The sequence below is a fragment of the Podarcis raffonei genome, chromosome 18, assembly GCF_027172205.1.
Source record: "Podarcis raffonei isolate rPodRaf1 chromosome 18, rPodRaf1.pri, whole genome shotgun sequence".
In the NCBI taxonomy this organism is placed as follows: Eukaryota; Metazoa; Chordata; class Lepidosauria; order Squamata; family Lacertidae; genus Podarcis; species Podarcis raffonei.
Genome location: NC_070619.1, coordinates 6,501,740 through 6,519,465, shown reverse-complemented (window position 1 = coordinate 6,519,465; position 17,726 = coordinate 6,501,740). Strand labels below are relative to the sequence as shown.

Sequence of the window (17,726 nt, the reverse complement as noted above, 5' to 3'; positions counted from 1 at the left end):
ACTCTTGCTTCCATGGTTCAAAATCCCATCGGGCAATCAGTCTCACAATGCCTTCTTCCCCAAAAGCAAGAATCAGGAGGAAATCCCTTGGGTATATTTTTCTTTGTTCCAGTCCCCCATCCCATAGGAGCTAAAGGTCCTCTACACACTAAAGTTGCTTTCCGGAATCGGTTCATACTCAGGCTGAGACCCTAGCTGCCTGCACACTCTCTTGCCAGAGTGGTGCATGCTCTGGTTATCTCCCACTTAGACTACTGCCATGCGCTCTACGTGGGGCTGCCTTTGAAGGTGACCCGGAAACTACAACTAATCCAGAATGCGGCAGCTAGACTGGGGACTGGGAGTGGCCGCCGAGACCACATAACACCGGTCCTGAAAGACCTACATTGGCTCCCAGGACATTTCCAAGCACAATTCAGAGTTTTGGTGCTGACCTTGAAAGCCCTAAACTGCCTTGGCCCAGTATACCTGAAGGAGCGTCTCCACCCCCATCGTTCAGCCCAGACTCTGAGGTCCAGCTCTGAGGGCCTTCTGGCGGTTCCCTCCCTGCGAGAGGTGAGGTTACAGGGAACCAGGCAGAGGGCCTTCTCCGTAGTGGCACCTGCCCTGTGGAACGCCCTCCCATCAGATGTCAAGGAAATAAACAGCCACCTGGCTTTTAGAAGGCATTTTAATGTTTGATGCTTTATCATGTTTTTAATATTCTGTTGGGAGCCGCCCAGAATGGCTGGGAGGCCCGGCCTTATTATTATTTTGGAATTATCACTATTATTAATGACTGTGATAGGTTACATCACCATGGGTAAAACAGCTCAAATGGAAGAATTCAGTAGACAAGCACTTCTTATGCTATGGTCTATGGGAGCCTATAATCTGGGCAAATACCAACCACAATGCAATAAAATAAACAGTATGCGCGACCAGGGAGAAGAGTCGGCAGAAGAAGATTGGAAGAAATTTAAGGACTATTTAAAGAAATACTGTAATATTACTGAATTTTGAAGGGAGTTGGATTGAAATTAATGGTTTCTAGCTGTTATGGTAAAAGAATATGGAAGAAATATTTTTTCTTTTTCTCTTGTTTTAATAAGGTTTAAGCTACAATAATTTAAGAAGCTGAATAGAAAATAAAGGGTTAATTAATTGTGAAGTTAGGAGATCAGGATTTGCTGGATAAATAATTTGATCTAGAAAACAAGAAGGGGAGGTTCGAGGAAGTCAAAGGACGATGGTTTGGAAACTAGGTTTTGAAAATTATGTGTTTTTAATATTGTCTTTTTTCTTTGTGCTTTTTTTCTCTTTTTGTTTGTTTGTATAAAATGGAAAACCTTAATAAATATTCATAAAAAAATTAAAATAAAATAAACAGAATGCAAAAATGTTGTGTATTTACGCCCATTGCTTCGGTGAGGATAGGGTTGCTCGCTTTCATCAGATTCCCAAAGGGGTCAGAGTACTTAAAAAGGTTGAGAGTCACTGAAGAAGACATTTTTATGGGGGGGGGTTGTCCCAGTGCATTATGGACAATTCTGCATCTCAGGCCTTCTGAGTACTTGAAAATCCTTTTCAGAAAATTCTGCTGAAGTGAAGAGTTAGAACGCTTTTCATGCTGCACTCCTCAGCACCCCTGTTCCACACACAGGGATGGGAAGAAACTCAATACTATCCCATATTTCAAGTTCACACTTGCCCCAAACTGAAACGCAGACCTCTTTCAAAACTCACACTTCTCTGAATTTTGCAATGCTGTTCTCCAGACATGTACAGTGGTACCTCTGGTTACGAACTTAATTCGTTCCGGAATCCATTCTTAACCTGAAACCGTTCTTAACCTGAGGTCCCACTTTAGCTAATGGGGCCTCCCGTTGCTGCCGCTGCGTAATTTCTGTTCTCATCCTGGGTCAAAGTTCTTAACCCTAGGTACTACATCCAGGTTAGCAGAGTCTGTAACCTGAAGTGTTTGTAACCCGAGGTACCACTGTAACGTGTTGCAATATACCGTACTAGGGTCAAGTATGCATAAAAATGCATATGAGCAAAAACGACATTTAAGAAGGCATCCATTTTATACCCGCGAGCCTTGCTTTGCACAAAATGTGCATGTTAGGCAGAACTGCGTACAAAAGCGTGAAAATTGGGAGAAATGCACCAACGAACTTTCAGGAGGACCTTAACGGAAAGATCCACAAAACTGAAGTGGAAACTGCAAACTGAACTGAAGGTTGGGGAAATTACAACCAGAAACTGAAATGGGTGAATCCACACGCCCCAGGGAGTTTTTTCCGCTTGCTGGGAATGTGCTCCTGAACTCTTGAGAACGCACCTTGCTTAACTTGGATGGAGGTGTGTGTATGCAGGAAAGGTTTGCATACCTTGAACGTATAACAGGTCCAGAGTCACATTCTGCCCACCTGCCACTAACTTATACAGCTCCTGGAAAGTTGCCCATGGCCAGGACACAAATGGAACTTCCCGACTGAAGAAGATGCCCCATGCCTGGTCTTTGTGGGAAGGTAAAGGTAAAGGACCCCTGACCATTAGGACCAGTCATGGCCGACTCTTGGGTTGTGGCGCTCATCTCGCTTTACTGGCTAAGGGAGACAGTGTACAGCTCCTGGCCCAGGTCATTTTATTCACAAAAGACCTTTTCACAGAGTGTTCTAAGAACCAAACAGATTTCTTCTGAGCATTTCAACAAACCCCACGTGGGGACAAAGTTAAACTACCAAAACTAATTAAGCACACATATTTCTGGGGTAAGCAAAGAACTGAACTACAAAGGAGTGCATTTGGCAACCCCGGGAGGTGATAAACAAGCAATATACATGATAAAGATGACCAGGAGGACAGTGATCATTATCACCTTTATGTGAGACCTGTTTCCTGGCCCTAAGATTAACATCCTAAGATTAACATATCAGAAAAGCTACCTCAAAGAAACTGCCCACTGTCTTTGAGGACCCAAGATGCCTGCCTGGCGAAGCAACTGGCAGTGTACGTGACTGGTCAAGAAAGAGAAATGGACAGTAGAGGAAATGGCCAGAGGTGCAGAGGGATTTGATCAGAAATTATTGTCAATGTATCAAACCCAGAGAACACAATGCATTCATCGTCGACACAATGGCTTGATGCATATTTTATAATTCCTCATAGTGATCCCACCTGACCCCACACTCTGGATATTTGCACGCCTACACACCTCCCCCAGGAGTCCATGGGAATTTGCATTCTGTGGAGGTGCCAGAAAGTCCCACAAGGGACCTCAAAGGTGGCACCCATGGATCGTTGACCCAGCAAGACTGCTGCCCACCTCCCCGCTCATTCAAGACTGCTCATGTTTTCTTTTTTTCTTTTTTAAAATATGTTTATTAAAGTTTTCAAAAAAGTATAAAAGAAAAACAGAGAAGAAAAAAAGAAAGAAGAAAGAAAAGAAAAAGAAAAAACAGTTGAAAAAGTTTACCTTAATTACATTCCATACCCAATTTCCTTGACTTCCCCACACCTGCCCTTCTTGTAATCCAATTCCAATTTTTAGTTCAGCAATTTTTGTCCCCCCCCTTTACCTTGTTTCCTCTAATTCAATTTTAACTTCTAAACCTCAATCTTTATATTTCAAAACTTATTCTTAAAATACTTTTCCTAAATTCCCCCATCAATTTAATTAACCTATTTTAACTTAAAAATCTCAGTCTTTATACACCTACACTTATTCTTAACAATCTTTTGCTAAGGTCGGCCCCAAATCCCTCCCCAAAATCCCCATTTTTATGTTAGTGGCAAAACCAACTTAATTAAAACAGAATTATATTTGTACACCATTTGGATTCCCGAAGCCCTACCACCCCCTTTCCCGGTTTCGATCCCCAACCAAAGTCCATCAGTCCATCCGAAATCAGCCTGGCGATCTCACATCCGAGGCACTTAACCCTCTCTCAATTTCTCTCTGCCGGTTTTCTTGATAGTCCTTTATTTTAAATTCCGAATCTCGAAGAGGCTCTGTTCCAATAAGGAAGACTGCTCATGTTTTCAATGCAACAAATGTTTTATTTAAGAATCAAGGCACTGAGTGTACATAACGTGACACGTGGAGCTAGGAGGAAGTCGTGGGACAAATTCCATACAAGAAACATACAAAATACAGGCTTTAAGGACACATGGATGGCTGAGAGGAAGCGGAACTGCAATCTCATTTCACCTCCACCCAAATATTCCCTTGGCTCGAGATTTAGGGTCAGTCAATTAAGCTTTACTTAGAGGAAAGTATTTTGGGAGGAAAGGAGAAGAAAATGGGATTTGCTCTTAGGTAGGTTGTGGTTCACCCCATGGCCCACCCCCCTCAGCAAGAAGTACTCCTTCTTTGGCACAGAAAAGCGCAAGGAGTTGAGTCCAAGATGACATTTCAGCTAAGCTGGTGCCTGACCGACGAGAGAGGCAAAAACAGCAGCTGAAACCCCTAAAAAAAAACTCCCTCTCAAATTTACTGAACTAAATGGATGCGTCCTAGAGTTGGGTCTTCTCTTCGGTTCAAGGCCTGCCTAGATGCTGGGAACAAATATATACACCGTATTTTTCGCTCTATAAGACGCACTTTTCCCCTCCTGAAAAGGAAGCGGAAATATGTGTGCGTCTTTTGCAGAGAATGAGGGCGAGAGGCTCTGACAGCACTCCTTTTAAAGAGGTGCGTGGAGCGTCTTGGGGGCTGCCCTTCTCCCTCCTCGGGGAAAAGCCCAAGAGCCGCACACACACTCCGCACGCTCTTTAAAGGGAGCCTGGCTCTTGGGGGAGCCTTAGCCACGCGCAGCCTCTCCCGGGAAGGGATGAAGGCTACGTGCGGCTAAAGAGGAAGCCAGGACAGTGAGCGGGATCCCGCTGGCTGTTCTAGCTTCTGGCTTAGCCATGGAATGAAGTCTCTGCAGGAGAGCGGGGAGCCTCCCCTAAAAACTAGGTGCGTCCAGTCGTCAAGTGCGTCTAACAGAGCGTAAAATACGGTATATATTTTTCTAAAAGGGTCTGGCACTCTTATACGCTACTACTGCATCTCTAGTTCCTCTGCCTCCGCCTTGCCGGACGCAGCAAAGGGTCCCACCAGCCAAGAGAGGGGGGCATTGTGCACCACGTGGTCCATCAACTCGTCTGTCAGCTCACGGAGTTTGGAAGCCTTCTCCCTGCTCTGGGCCAAGATGGTGCCGGAGAGGTCGCGGAAGGAATTGGCGGACACAAAGGCCACGCGGAGCTCCTCAGCGTTCTGGCGAAGGAGGCCCACTTTCTCCTGGAGGTTGGCCGGGAGGCCTTGGAGGTTGGAGACCAATGTCATGGTGGCCGACTGAATCTGCTGGGCCAGGCTGCGGGAGACCTCCAAGGCTTGGGTCTCCATCTGCTGGAAGAGGGCAAGATCATGTCAAGGTTTTGCAAAAGGCTGGGACACATGGCCGGGACCTTCCGAAAGCGACTTACCTCGGGCTCAGGGACGTTCTTCTGGCTCAGCTCGGGGGACTGCTTCTGACTCCATTGCTTCCACATCTCCTGCACCTTTTCCTGACCACTTTTGATCTTATGATCCATGCCTTGTTTGACATGTTCCATCTGGGAGGACAGAAGAAGAAGGAGAAGGAGAAGGAGAAGGAGAAGGAGAAGGAGAAGAAGAGTTTGGATTTGATATCCCGCTTTATCACTACCCGAAGGAATCTCAAAGTGGCTAACATTCTCCTTTCCCTTCCTCCCCCACAACAAACACTCTGTGAGGTGAGTGGGGCTGATAGACTTCAGAGAAGTGTGACTGGCCCAAGGTCACCCAGCAGCTGCATGTGGACGAGTGGAGACGCGAACCCGGTTCCCCAGATTACAAGTCTACCACTCTTAACCACTACACCACACTGGCGAACGAAGGAGAAGAAGAAGGAGAAGAAGGAGGAGGAGGAGTTTGGATTTGATATCCCGGGACGCAGGTGGCGCTGTGGGCTAAACCACAGAGCCGAGGACTTGCCGATCAGAAGGTCCGCCACCCCTCCCCAAATCACTGATGCCGTCTGGGGCCTGATAGGAGTTGCGAGCCTGGCAATATCTGGGCTGCCCCCATCGCTTGCTCTACCCAGAATGCTTCTTACCAGCTCGATGGTTTGGTGCAGCTGGGCGAGGGCATCTTGGGTACTCTGCTTGGCATCCCTCAGCTTGCCCAGAGAGTGCTGGTAGGCTCGTTGACGGACCTTGGTCGAGAGAGACCCCAGGCGAACGAAGTAGCTCCTCTGCTCTTTCTGCTGTTCCACGGTAGCGATTTCAAAACCCTCGACGGCAGTGGCCAGCTTAGCTAGGAGAAAACCCAAGAGCTTTCAATGTCTTCTTGGAAACACTTCAGGGCCGGCCAGAGACAGTTTGGCACCTGAGGCAAAACCCTAGTGGTGTAGGAGAGCTGGAAAATAATAATCCACATCTGGCTCCCCTTGGATTTCAAATAGTACATGGGTAAAGGTAAACGAACCCCTGACCATTAGGTCCAGTCGTGACCGACTCTGGGGTTGCGGCGCTCATCTCGCTTTATTGGCCGAGGGAGCCGGCGTACAGCTTCCGGGTCATGTGGCCAGCATGACTAAGCCGCTTCTGGCGAACCAGAGCAGTGCACGGAAACGCCGTTTACCTTCCCGCCGGAGCGGTACCTATTTATCTACTTGTGCTTTGACGTGCTTTCGAACTGCTAGGTTGGCAGGAGCTGGGACTGAGGAACGGGAGCTCACCCCATCGCGGGGATTCGAACCACCGACCTTCTGATTGGCAAGCCCTAGGCTCTGTGGTTTAACCCACAGCGCCACTTGCGTCCTTTGTACATGGGTACATGAGTCTAAAAAGCCTGGGACTTGCCAATTTTCACAGCTCTCCAGCAGCTATAGTGGCTTATGTATTAAGCATTAACTTTAATTCAGTATAACGGAAGGAATGTCTCCACCCCCATTGTTCTGCCCAGATGGAGGTCCAGCTCCGAGGGCCTTCTGGTGGTTCCCTAGCTGCGAGAAGTCAAGTTACAGGGAACCAGGCAGAGGGCCTTCTCGGTGGTGGCACCCGCCCTGTGGAACGCCCTCCCACCAGATTTCAAGGAGATAAACAACTACCAGACTTTTGGAAGGCATCTGAAGGCAGCCCTGTTTGGGGAAGCTTTTAATGTTTATCGGACTATTGTATTTTAATATTCTGTTGGAAGCCACCCAGAGTGGCTGGGGAAACCCAGCCAGATGGGCAGGGTATTAGTAATAAATTATTACTATCACTGCTCTATGGAGACGGAAGCAGTCTCCCTCGCAGGGCTATTGTTAAGAATGTCGGGGTTCTCCCAGGAGCGCTAAACAAAGCCCATTTTAGAAACCCTAGGTCGCAGGTGAGTTGCCCCATAACCCCTGCTTGCTGAGTTTGTCAGCCTTGGGAGACAACCCAGCAACTCTTCCCGGGTTGGTCTAGATGACCGCCAGGGTCTTCTCCAATCCTGTGGAAAGCTGAAAGCGTGCAGGGGCCTCACCCAGCTCCTCATCCGTCATGGGAAGGTAGTGATCCACCAGCTGTTCCGATTTCCCCAGCACAGCATCCACGCCGCTGGTCACCATCTGCCCCACCGAAGAGCCCATCACTGTGTTGACTCCGCTGGCCACCGCAGACCTGGTCATCTCGACGCCCCCCTGAACCGCCTCCTTGGTTCGATCCACCATCCCGGTCACGGTGCTGGCAACGGCGTCCTTCGCACCCGAGACCGTGCTGCTGATGGCGTCCTTGGCTCCCGTCACGGTGGAGGTCACCAAATCTTTGGTGTCCGAAATGATCTAGAGGACAGTTTCGTATGATAGATAGATAATTTATTACGGTCGGAGACCAGCTTATAAAAACGCACTTGGGGGTACAATCCCAGAAGGGATAAAACAATGTAGAACAATAAATTTAAAATTTATAAATGCGATAAGCCTATAGACACTTAAAACTTTAAGATAAGCTACCACAGCGCAACCGACGAGACCAAAGATTGACTGAGGACTGGAGTAAATTTACAGAATATATTAAAAATATTTGTGATAATGATATAACGTTTGTAAGGTTTCAAGAAGCTCTGTAAGAAGATTTGGTAGAAATATTGTTTAAACAACATGGTAAGATAAGATATATATAAAAGGTAAAGGTAAAGGTACCCTTGCCCGTACGGGCCAGTCTTGACAGACTCTAGGGTTGTGCGCCCATCTCACTTAAGAGGCCGGGGGCCAGCGCTGTCCGAAGACACTTCCGGGTCACGTGGCCAGCATGACGAAGCTACCCTGGCGAGGCAGAGCCGCACACGGAAACGCCGTTTACCTTCCCGCTTATAAGCGGTCCCTATTTATCTACTTGCACCCGGGGGTGCTTTCGAACTGCTAGGTTGGCAGGCGCTGGGACCGAGCAGCGGGAGCGCACCCCGCCGCGGGGATTCGAACCGCCGACCTGACGATCGGCAAGTCCTAGGCGCTGAGGTTTTACCCACAGCGCCACCCGTGTCCCAAGATATATATAGTGCAATATAAATTAAGAAATGTGAAGATTTGTGACAATTACGGAAAATTATCAGACATGTTGATGGAAGTCTAAAAGAAAAAGAGATATGTGATGAGTTTTTGATGTTTAATGATGTTATAAATTTGTCTTTATTGGAAAATTAATAAAAATCATATTTTTTTAAAAAAAGATAAGCTACCACAGAGAGATTACGCAGAGTCACCCATGGAACCGAGTCTGAGGTTTTTCTTAACTAGTTTGGGTCAGAGGATGGTCTGCGCTTGCAGATCTGTACACAGAATCTGGCGACCATCCGGGTCGTCTTATGATCTTTGCCTAACAGGAAAAGGTCACATTTTTGCTTTTCCAGGAGTTCAGCAAGCCTCACCAGCAGGGGATCAATGGTCTTATTACGTGCCTCTTCCTAAAAGGGACATCTAAAGAACAAGTGTTCTGGGCTTCCTATCTCCCCCAATGAACAGGCACAAAGTCTCTGGGCATATGGGACTTTTTTAAAGGATCCTTCCAGGACTGGCGAGGGCAGAGCCGAGCTTCTGGCGAGTGTAAAAGCCCTCCTTGCATTTTTGGACACGAGAAAGAAGAGATATGCTGCCGTTGCAGCTATATATCTCTCGATTTCTCCAATTTTATAGTCGGGGCACCTTGAGCAGTCCTGTTGTCTCTCGGTATCTAATATTCTTTGCCTGACCGTGGCTTTTGCCTGGTCCAAGCCCAGACTTAGAAGGGCTTGAGGGGCAAAACCCAGTTTCTGAAGGGGGTTCAGGACTGCTGTCTGCCAGCCTGACTGGAGCCGGTTGCAGAGAATCAGTGGGGCTATTCCTCAGCAGAGCAGATTCAATGCCAGCCATTTATAGACTGATGTTAGGTGGATATAAGCCTCCACTCTCAACACCCCCCTTTCTAGTCTAACCCGTGCGTTTGAAACGCATCTGGGGACTTGTAAGAGACCTCTAAGGAGTTTGGCAGTTTCGTATGTTTTATTGCGCTTTTAATATTCTGCTGGGAGCCGCACCCAGAGTGCGGGTGGCGCTGTGGGTTAAACCACAGAGCCTAGGGCTTGCCGATCAGAAGGTCGGCGGTTCGTATCCGCGTGACAGGGTGAGCTCCCATTGCTCAGTCCCTGCTCTTGCCAACCTAGCAATTCGAAAGCACGTCAAAGTGCAAGTAGATAACCGTATTTTTCGCTCTATAAGACGCACCAGACCACAAGACGCACCTAGTTTTTGGAGGAGGAAAACAACAAAAAAAATATTCTGAATCTCAGAAGCCAGAACAGCAAGAGGGATCGCTGTGCAGTGAAAGCAGCAATCCCTCTTGCTGTTCTGGCTTCTGGGATAGCTGCGCAGCCTGCATTCGCTCCATAAGACGCACACACATTTCCCCTTACTTTTAAGGAGGGAAAAAGTGAGTCTTATAGAGCAAAAAATACGGTAAAAAGGTACCGCTCCGGCGGGAAGGTAAACGGCGTTTCCGTGCGCTGCTCTGGTTTGCCAGAAGCGGCTTAGTCCTGCTGGCCACGTGACCCGGAAGCTGTATGCCAGCTCCCTCGGCCAGTAAAGCGAGATGAGTGCTACAACCCGAGTCGGTCACGACTGGACCTAATGGTCAGGGGTCCCTTTACCTTTAAACAATAAATTGGCGGCCTGCTCCAACAGCCAGCCTGGTGTTCACATTTTTACTTGCATGCACTTAAAATGAACAGTCCGCAGTCTGCCCCCTTAATCTCTCCCTCTAACTTGTTTAACCCAAACAGGATGTTGCAGAGTTAATACACATTGCAGAATTCCCTGGACATGTGAAGAGGGAACAGTGAATCCTGCCCTCCAGGAAGGACATCTCAATTTACCTTATCGGTCGGCTGTTGAAGAATCGGCAGGTTTTCCTCCAGCTTGTCCAGCCCTTTGCAGGCAAACTCGTTGGCTGTTGAAACTTAATGAGGAATAATAGCAATAATATTAGAGAAGAATATATGGAATTGTAATTGTTAATTCTTTTGGCTATATAGTATAGTTTCTTTCCCCACGGCTTTTCACATTCTTAATTAATCATTATTATTATTTATTTGTACCCCGCCCATCTGACTGGGTTGTTCTGGCCACTCTGGGCGGCTTCCAACATATAAAAACATAATAAAACATTAAATGTTAAAAAGCTTCCCTATAGAGGGCTGCCTTCAGATGTCTTCTAAAGGTTGTAGCTTTACCCATCTCCTTGTTATCTGATGGGAGGGCATTTCACAGAGGGGACCCTGAGGTCCAGCTCCGCGGGTCTTCTGGCTGTTCCCTCCCTGCGAGAAGTGAGTTTACAGGGAACCAGGCAGAGGGCCTTTTCGGTGGTGGCGCCCTCCCTGTGGAACACCCTCCCGTCAGACGTCAAGGAAATAAAAAACTATCTGACTTTTAGAAGACATCTGAAAGCAGCCCTCTTTAGGGAAGCTTTTAATGTCTGATGTATCACAGTATTTTAATATTCTTTTGGGAGCCGCCCAGAGTGGCTGGGGAAACCCAGCTAGATGGGCGGGCTATAAATAAATTATTATTGTAACACTGGTCCTAAAAGATCTACACTGGCTCCCAGGATGTTTCCGAGCACAATTCAAAGTGTTGGTGCTGACCTCTGAAGCCCTAAATGGCTTGGGTCCTGTATACCTGAAGGAGCGTCTCCACCCCCATCGTTCTGCCCGGACACTGAGGTCCAGCTCCGAGGGTCTTCTGGGGGTTCCCTCCCTGCGAGAAGTGAGGTTACAGGAAACCAGTTCCATTCATTCATTCCATTCCCAGTTCCATTCATTCATTCATTGAAGTCCCAGTTCCATTCATTCATTCATTCTACCGGTATTATTATTATTATCATCATCAAGGCAAGGCCACCTGTTTGCCTCCAAAATGCAGCGTTGCTACCAGAGCAAGCAGGACGGCAAAAAACCCCCGCCCCCTGGCAAACCCCACCCCTGGCAACTGGGGAGGCCACTCACTCTGGGGCTCCAGTTTGCTCAAGATGGGCTGAGCGCCGCTGGCAGCCGCCGAAGCAATGGTCTTGACGCCTTTCTCGGCCACGTCGCAGACGGATTTCACATAGGGATGGCTTTCCTTCGTGGATGTATACGCCGCAGAGACCATGTTGTAGGCAGAACTGACCAGTGGGAGGTTGGCTACCCTGCCCGCGACATTCTGACCGGGAGGAGAAAAAGAATGGAAGATATAAACACAGATATATAAACTTAGGGCTTTCGCGGGCGACACAGTTATCATTTGTGGATCATCCTTTGGGAAATACAAAGACGGTAAAATAAATAAAATAAATAAATCAATAAATAAATCAATAAATAATAATAATAATAATAGGTAAAGGGACCCCTGACCATTAGGTCTGGTTGCAGACGACTCTGGGGTTGCGGCGCTCATCTCGCTTTATTGGCCGAGGGAGCCGGCGTACAGCTTCCGGGTCATGTGGCCAGCAGGACTAAGTCGCTTCTGGCAAACCAAAGCAGCGCACAGAAACGCTGGCGTGGAGTTTGGGAATCCAAAGGGTGTATAATTATAATCTGTTTTGTTTTTACTTTTGTTATCTGTTTGAGAATTGAGGAAATCGTGGAAGGGAATTTAGGCCGACTTTAGAAAAAGGCTTTAAGAATAAGCACTGATGTATTACTATTGATGTTTATAAGGCAAAATTGGTTTTTTAAAATGAACTGAATATAAAAAGGTTAAAAATTAGAGATAAGAACTTGTTGAACCAACAATTTGAATTGGAATACAAGAGGGGGAGGTGTGGGGAAGTCAGGGAAATATGTTATTGAAAATAAGGATTGTGAATTCTATGTGTTTTTAAACTTTTTTGTTTTTTGTTTTTTTTAATGTGTTACAATGGAAAAATTTAATAAATATTTTTTTTTAAAAAAACACAGAAACGCCGTTTACCTTCCCGCCGGAGTGGTACCTATTTATCTACTTGAGCTTTGACGTGCTTTCGACCTGCTAGGTTGGCAGGAGCAGGGACCGAGCAATGGGAGCTCACCCCGTCACGGGGATTCAAACCGCTGACCTTCTGATCGGCAAGTCCTAGGCTCTGTGGTTTAACCCACAGCGCCACCCGTGTCCAAGTAGTAGTAACAACAACAACAACAATTTATTATTTATACCCCGCCCATCTGGCTGAGTTTCCCCAGCCACTCTGGGTGGCTCCCAATCGAGTGTTAAAAACAATACAGCATTAAATATTAAAAACCTCCCTAAAGAGGGCTGCCTTGAGATGTCTTTTAAAGAGAAGATAGCTGCTTATTTCCTTCACATCTGAAGGGAGGGTGTTCCAGAGGGCGGGCACCACCACCGAGAAGGCCCTCTGCCTGGTTCCCTGTAACCTCACTTCTCGCAATGAAGAAGGCCTTCGGCGGTGGATCTCAGTGTCTCAGGTGATAAAACAATTTGGAGACTTAGCTGGTTTCTATATAAATGAAGATAAAACTAAAATCCGGGCCAAAAAATCTGCAAAACCAAATGGGAATTGGGGTGCGGAAAAGTTGGCATATTTGGGTATTTGGTTAACACACGAAGACTGCAGCTCTTCCCCAGAACAATTGCATTAAAGGATGGAAAGAGGTTAACCTAGATTCATCAAGACCTTGCCTGCTACATTCTGACCGCGTTTCTTTGGGTTGGGGAGGGAGGGGAAAAAGAACGGAAGATATTAATGCAGATATATAAACCTAGGGCTTTTGCGGGAGACGCGGTTATTGTTTGTTGATAATCCTTTGGGAAATACGAATAGATGCCCTTAGGGTCCCTTCTGACTATGATTCCACCAGGCCAGCTGGGGTTCCGAGGATCTTAGCAGCTTCAAGGAGGGAATATTGAGATTGAGGTTGAATCCTGACAAGACAGAAGTACTGTTCTTGGGGGACAGGAGGCGGGCTCGTGTGGGGGATTCCCTGGTCCTGAATGGGGTAACTGTGCCCCTGAAGGACCAGGTGCGCAGCCTGGGAGTCATTTTGGACTCACAGCTGTCCATGGAAGCGCAGGTTAATTCTGTGTCCAGGGCAGCTCCATCCGGTACGCAGGATGAGACCCTCCCTGCCTGTGTACGGTCTCGCCAGAGTGGTGCATGCTCTAGTTATCTCCCGATTGGACTACTGCAATGTGCTCTACGTGGGGATACCTTTGAGAGTGACCTGGAAACTACAACTAATCCAGAATGCGGCAGCTAGACTGGTGACTGGGAGTGGCCGCCGAGACCAAATAACACCGGTTCTGAGAGATCTGCATTGGCTCCCAGTACGTTTCCGAGCACAATTCAAAGTGTTGGTGCTGACCTTAAAAGCCCTAAACGGTCCGGTAACCCTGAAGGAGCGTCTCCACCCCCATCGTCCAGCCCGGACACTGAGATCCAGCACCGAGGGCCTTCTGGTGGTTCCCTCATTCCAAGAAGTGAGTTTACAGGGAACCAGACAGAGGGCCTTCTCGGTGGTGGCTCCCAACCTGTGGGAACACCCTCCCTTCAGATGTGAAAGAAATAAGCAGCTATCCTATCTTTAAAAGACATCTGAAGGCAGCGCTGTTCAGGGAAGTTTTTAATATTTAACGCTGTATTGTTTTTAACACTTGATTGGGAGCCACCCAGAGTGGCTGGGGAAACTCAGCCAGATGGGCGGGGTATAAATAATAAATTATTAAATTATTATTATTAATAATAATATTATCTGAGACAAGAGATTCTGCAAAAGGAAACCAGTGCAAAGGAAGTTTTTCCAGCGCTGCCACAGCAGAAGTCTGGGTTGTCACAATTCAGTCCCCTTGCAAACAAACGAATAAATCAGAGCTGATTGTGCAACCTGGACATTTCACCTCATAAAGTAGGTTGGGGCGAGAGATAGCATGAGAGTCATGAGTTGCATGACGCAGCGTCACTCGAACTCTGGCCTCTAGTCCATTTCTGAGCCTCTGAACGTAGAAGCCAGAAAAGGGGATTAAAGAAGAGCAGTTTAGTTCTCTGCACAGCTGCCAGAGATTTGGCGTTCTGAGTTTTGTCATGGCGTTTGCCCCTCGATAAAAGTTACAGAAAAACTAGAAATTGTGGTTAACCGGGGCACAGGTCGCAGGTCGATGGGCAGTGGGAAAACAATTGCGCTGTCATGCGAAAGAAACGTTTCTTTCTTTCTGTTAATTTTGTAGAGATAAAAACTTCAATAAAAATTACCGTATTTTTCGCTCTCCAAGACTCACTGTTTCCCTCCTAAAAAGTAAGGGGAAATGTGTGTGTGCGTCTTATGGAGCGAATGCAGGCTGCACAGCTATCACAGAAGCCGGAACGGCAAGAGGGATTGCTGCTTTCGCTGCGCAGCGATCCCTCTTGCTGTTCTGGCTTCTGAGATTCAGAATATATTTTTTTTCTTGTTTTCCTCCTCCAAAAACTAGGCGCGTCTTGCAGTCTGCTGCGTCCTATAGAGCGAAATATACGGTAATAATAAAAAAAATGTGCTGTCATGCATATACAGTGATTAGAGCGTCCTGAGTTCGAATCCTGCTCAAGCCAAAGCCAATCACTGTTATCTCTCAGCCCAGCCAACCTCACAATGGAATCAATTGTCGTCTATGGACTGTGAAGGGCTACCAAAAGTCACTGCTGACTAGTCAGGCTAATGACACTGTAAACTGGCAAAGCTCAGAAGAACTTTAGAAGACATCTGAAGGCAGCCCCGCATTGGGAATTTTCTGGATGTTTCATGTTCTATTGTGTTTTTGTACATGCCGGAAGTCGCCCAGAGTGGCTGGGCCAACCCAGTCAGATGGGCAGGGTTCTAATAATAAAATTATCACACACAAAAATATTAAAACACCAGATGCGCTTGGAGATCCCTCAACTGGCAATGCAACAGGACATACATTTAAGCACATCCGATGTGCGTTTAAAACACACGACTTCTGTCTCCCCCCTGCCAGCAAAGATTCCTGGGAACTGTAGTTTAAAGGAGCTGGGAATTGCAGCTCTTGGGAAGGGAGAGTTAACTACAGTCCGCAGTAAAAAGGTAAAGGGACCCCTGACCATTAGGTCCAGTCGTGACCGACTCTGGGGTTGTGGCGCTCATCTCGCTTTACTGGCTGAGGGAGCCGGCGTACAGCTTTCGGGTCATGTGGCCAGCATGACTAAGCCGCTTCTGGCGAACCAGAGCAGCGCACGGAAACGCCGTTTACCTTCCCGCCTGAGCGGTACCTATTTATCTACTTGCACTTTGACGTGCTTTCGAACTGCTAGGTGGGCAGGAGCTGGGACCGAACAACGGGAGCTCACCCCGTCGCGGGGATTCGAACCGCTGACCTTCTGATCGGCAAGTCCTAGGCTCTGTGGTTTAACCCACAGCGCCACCCACGTCCCTTACAGTCTGCAGTAATGCGCTTTAAATGTTTGCAGATGTGCTCCTTGGCTGCCATTGCCAAGTACAATTCAGAGTTTCGGTGCTGACCTTTGCCACTAAGTAGAACCAGACAGTTTCGTTATTTCAGCTTCGCTCTGCAAGACGGTCAGGCCTGGGGAGGGTTGGGAATGCAACCCATTGAATGCAATTCCTTGGAAACAAGCCAATCCGAGCACTTGACTTTTGCTCCCGTGAGATGGGGCTGCCTTTCTGCCACTTTGCTGCAATCACATTTGAGCAGAGATTTTGAAATGACAAGCTCCAGTGCTTAATACAGAATGTGGCAGCTAGACTGGGGACTGGGAGCGGCCGCCGAGACCATATAACACCGGTCTTGAAAGACCTACATTGGCTCCCAGTATGTTTCTGAGCACAATTCAAAGTGTTGGTGCTGACCTTGAAAGCCCTAAACGGCCTCGGTCCAGTATACCTGAAGGAGCGTCTCCACCCCCATCATTCTGCCCGGACGCTGAGGTCCAGCGCCGAGGGCCTTCTGGCAGTTCCCTCATTGCAAGAAGCAAAGCTACAGGGCACCAGGCAGAGGGCCTTCTCGGTGGTGGCACCCGCCCTGTGGAACGTCCTCCCATCAGATGTCAAAGAGATAAACAACGACCTGACATTCAGAAGACATCTTAAGGCAGCCCTGTTCAGGGAAGTTTTTAATGTTTGACATATTGGTGTATTTTTGGTCTTTGTGGAAGCCGCCCAGAGTGGCTGGGGAATCCCAGCCAGATGGGTGGGTTACAAATTATTATTATTATTATTAAAGCTTTCTGCTCTTTAGAGTAGTCCCCATTGTTTCTGGGGAAGATCCGAACGCCGTCTCCCACACGCGTTTCGAACTCTGACCCTCTTAGACCTTGCCGCCAACCCTGCCCTGGGCTGCCGGCAATTTTTGCAAGGATCTGCCGAGTAAGCCCTCCCTGGCATTTGATGGGAGGGCAGTGTGGTGCAGCGGTCAGAGTGCCCGACTAGGGGACCCGGGTTCAAATCTTGCACTCAAGCCAGGAAGCTCGTGGGGGTCCTTGTACAGTGGTACCTCGGGTTACATACGCTTCAGGTTACAGACTCCGCTAACCCAGAAATATTATCTCGGGTTAAGAACTTTGCTTCAGGATGAGAACAGAAATCGCGTGGTGGCGGCACAGCAGCAGCAGGAGGCCCCATTAGCTAAAGTAGCGCTTCAGGTTAAGAACGGACCTCTGGAACGAATTAAGTACGTAACCAGAGGTACCACTGTATCTATAATAAATGTTCATAAATGTACCAACCAAGCACGTACACAGATCAGCACAGGAAGACCTTCCTGAAACCATTTTGACTCCCAAACTGACCAAATGTTTTCTCTGCAAGGACATAGGGGGTGAGGGAACCTTCCCATTGTCTCAGGAATTGGGTAATCACCATCTCAAAGGAATGGCCAGACTACCAGGAAAGATAAGGCATGGGTAGGCAAACTTAAGGCCCAGGGGCCAGATCCGGCCCAATCGCCTTCTAAATCCGGCCCACGGATTGTCCGAGAATTAGCGTGTTATACATGAGTAGAATGTGTTCTTTTGTTTAAAATGCATCTCTGGGTTATTTGTGGGGCATAGGAATTCGTTGATTTTTTTCCTTCAAAATATAGTCCGGCCCCCCACAAGGTCTGAGGGACAGTGGACCGGCCCCCTGCTGAAAGAGTTTGCTGATCCCTGAGATAAGGCACTATCAGATAACCTGGCAGATAGGAAAAACAACAACATGGAAAAGCCTCCCCATTTTCTTTCCGTTCACAAATCCTGTTTTAAGGGTATGTCTGTGT

General features: G+C 47.6%; 1 protein-coding gene across 1 annotated transcript in view; it reads right to left on the bottom strand.

The window, feature by feature from the left end:
• Nucleotides 1-4,705: 4,705 nt before the first annotated feature.
• The window catches only part of LOC128405854 (uncharacterized), a 41,482-nt gene continuing 28,461 nt past the window's right edge, over nucleotides 4,706-17,726 (bottom strand). Inside the window, exons 11-16 of the mRNA XM_053372852.1 lie at nucleotides 11,492-11,687; nucleotides 10,364-10,446; nucleotides 7,502-7,799; nucleotides 6,105-6,304; nucleotides 5,455-5,583; nucleotides 4,706-5,377 (exon numbers count right to left, since the gene is read on the bottom strand). Of these exons, the coding sequence (XP_053228827.1) occupies nucleotides 5,030-5,377; nucleotides 5,455-5,583; nucleotides 6,105-6,304; nucleotides 7,502-7,799; nucleotides 10,364-10,446; nucleotides 11,492-11,687 (1,254 nt within the window). The 3' untranslated portion in view covers nucleotides 4,706-5,029. The remainder of the gene's footprint in view (nucleotides 5,378-5,454; nucleotides 5,584-6,104; nucleotides 6,305-7,501; nucleotides 7,800-10,363; nucleotides 10,447-11,491; nucleotides 11,688-17,726) is intronic.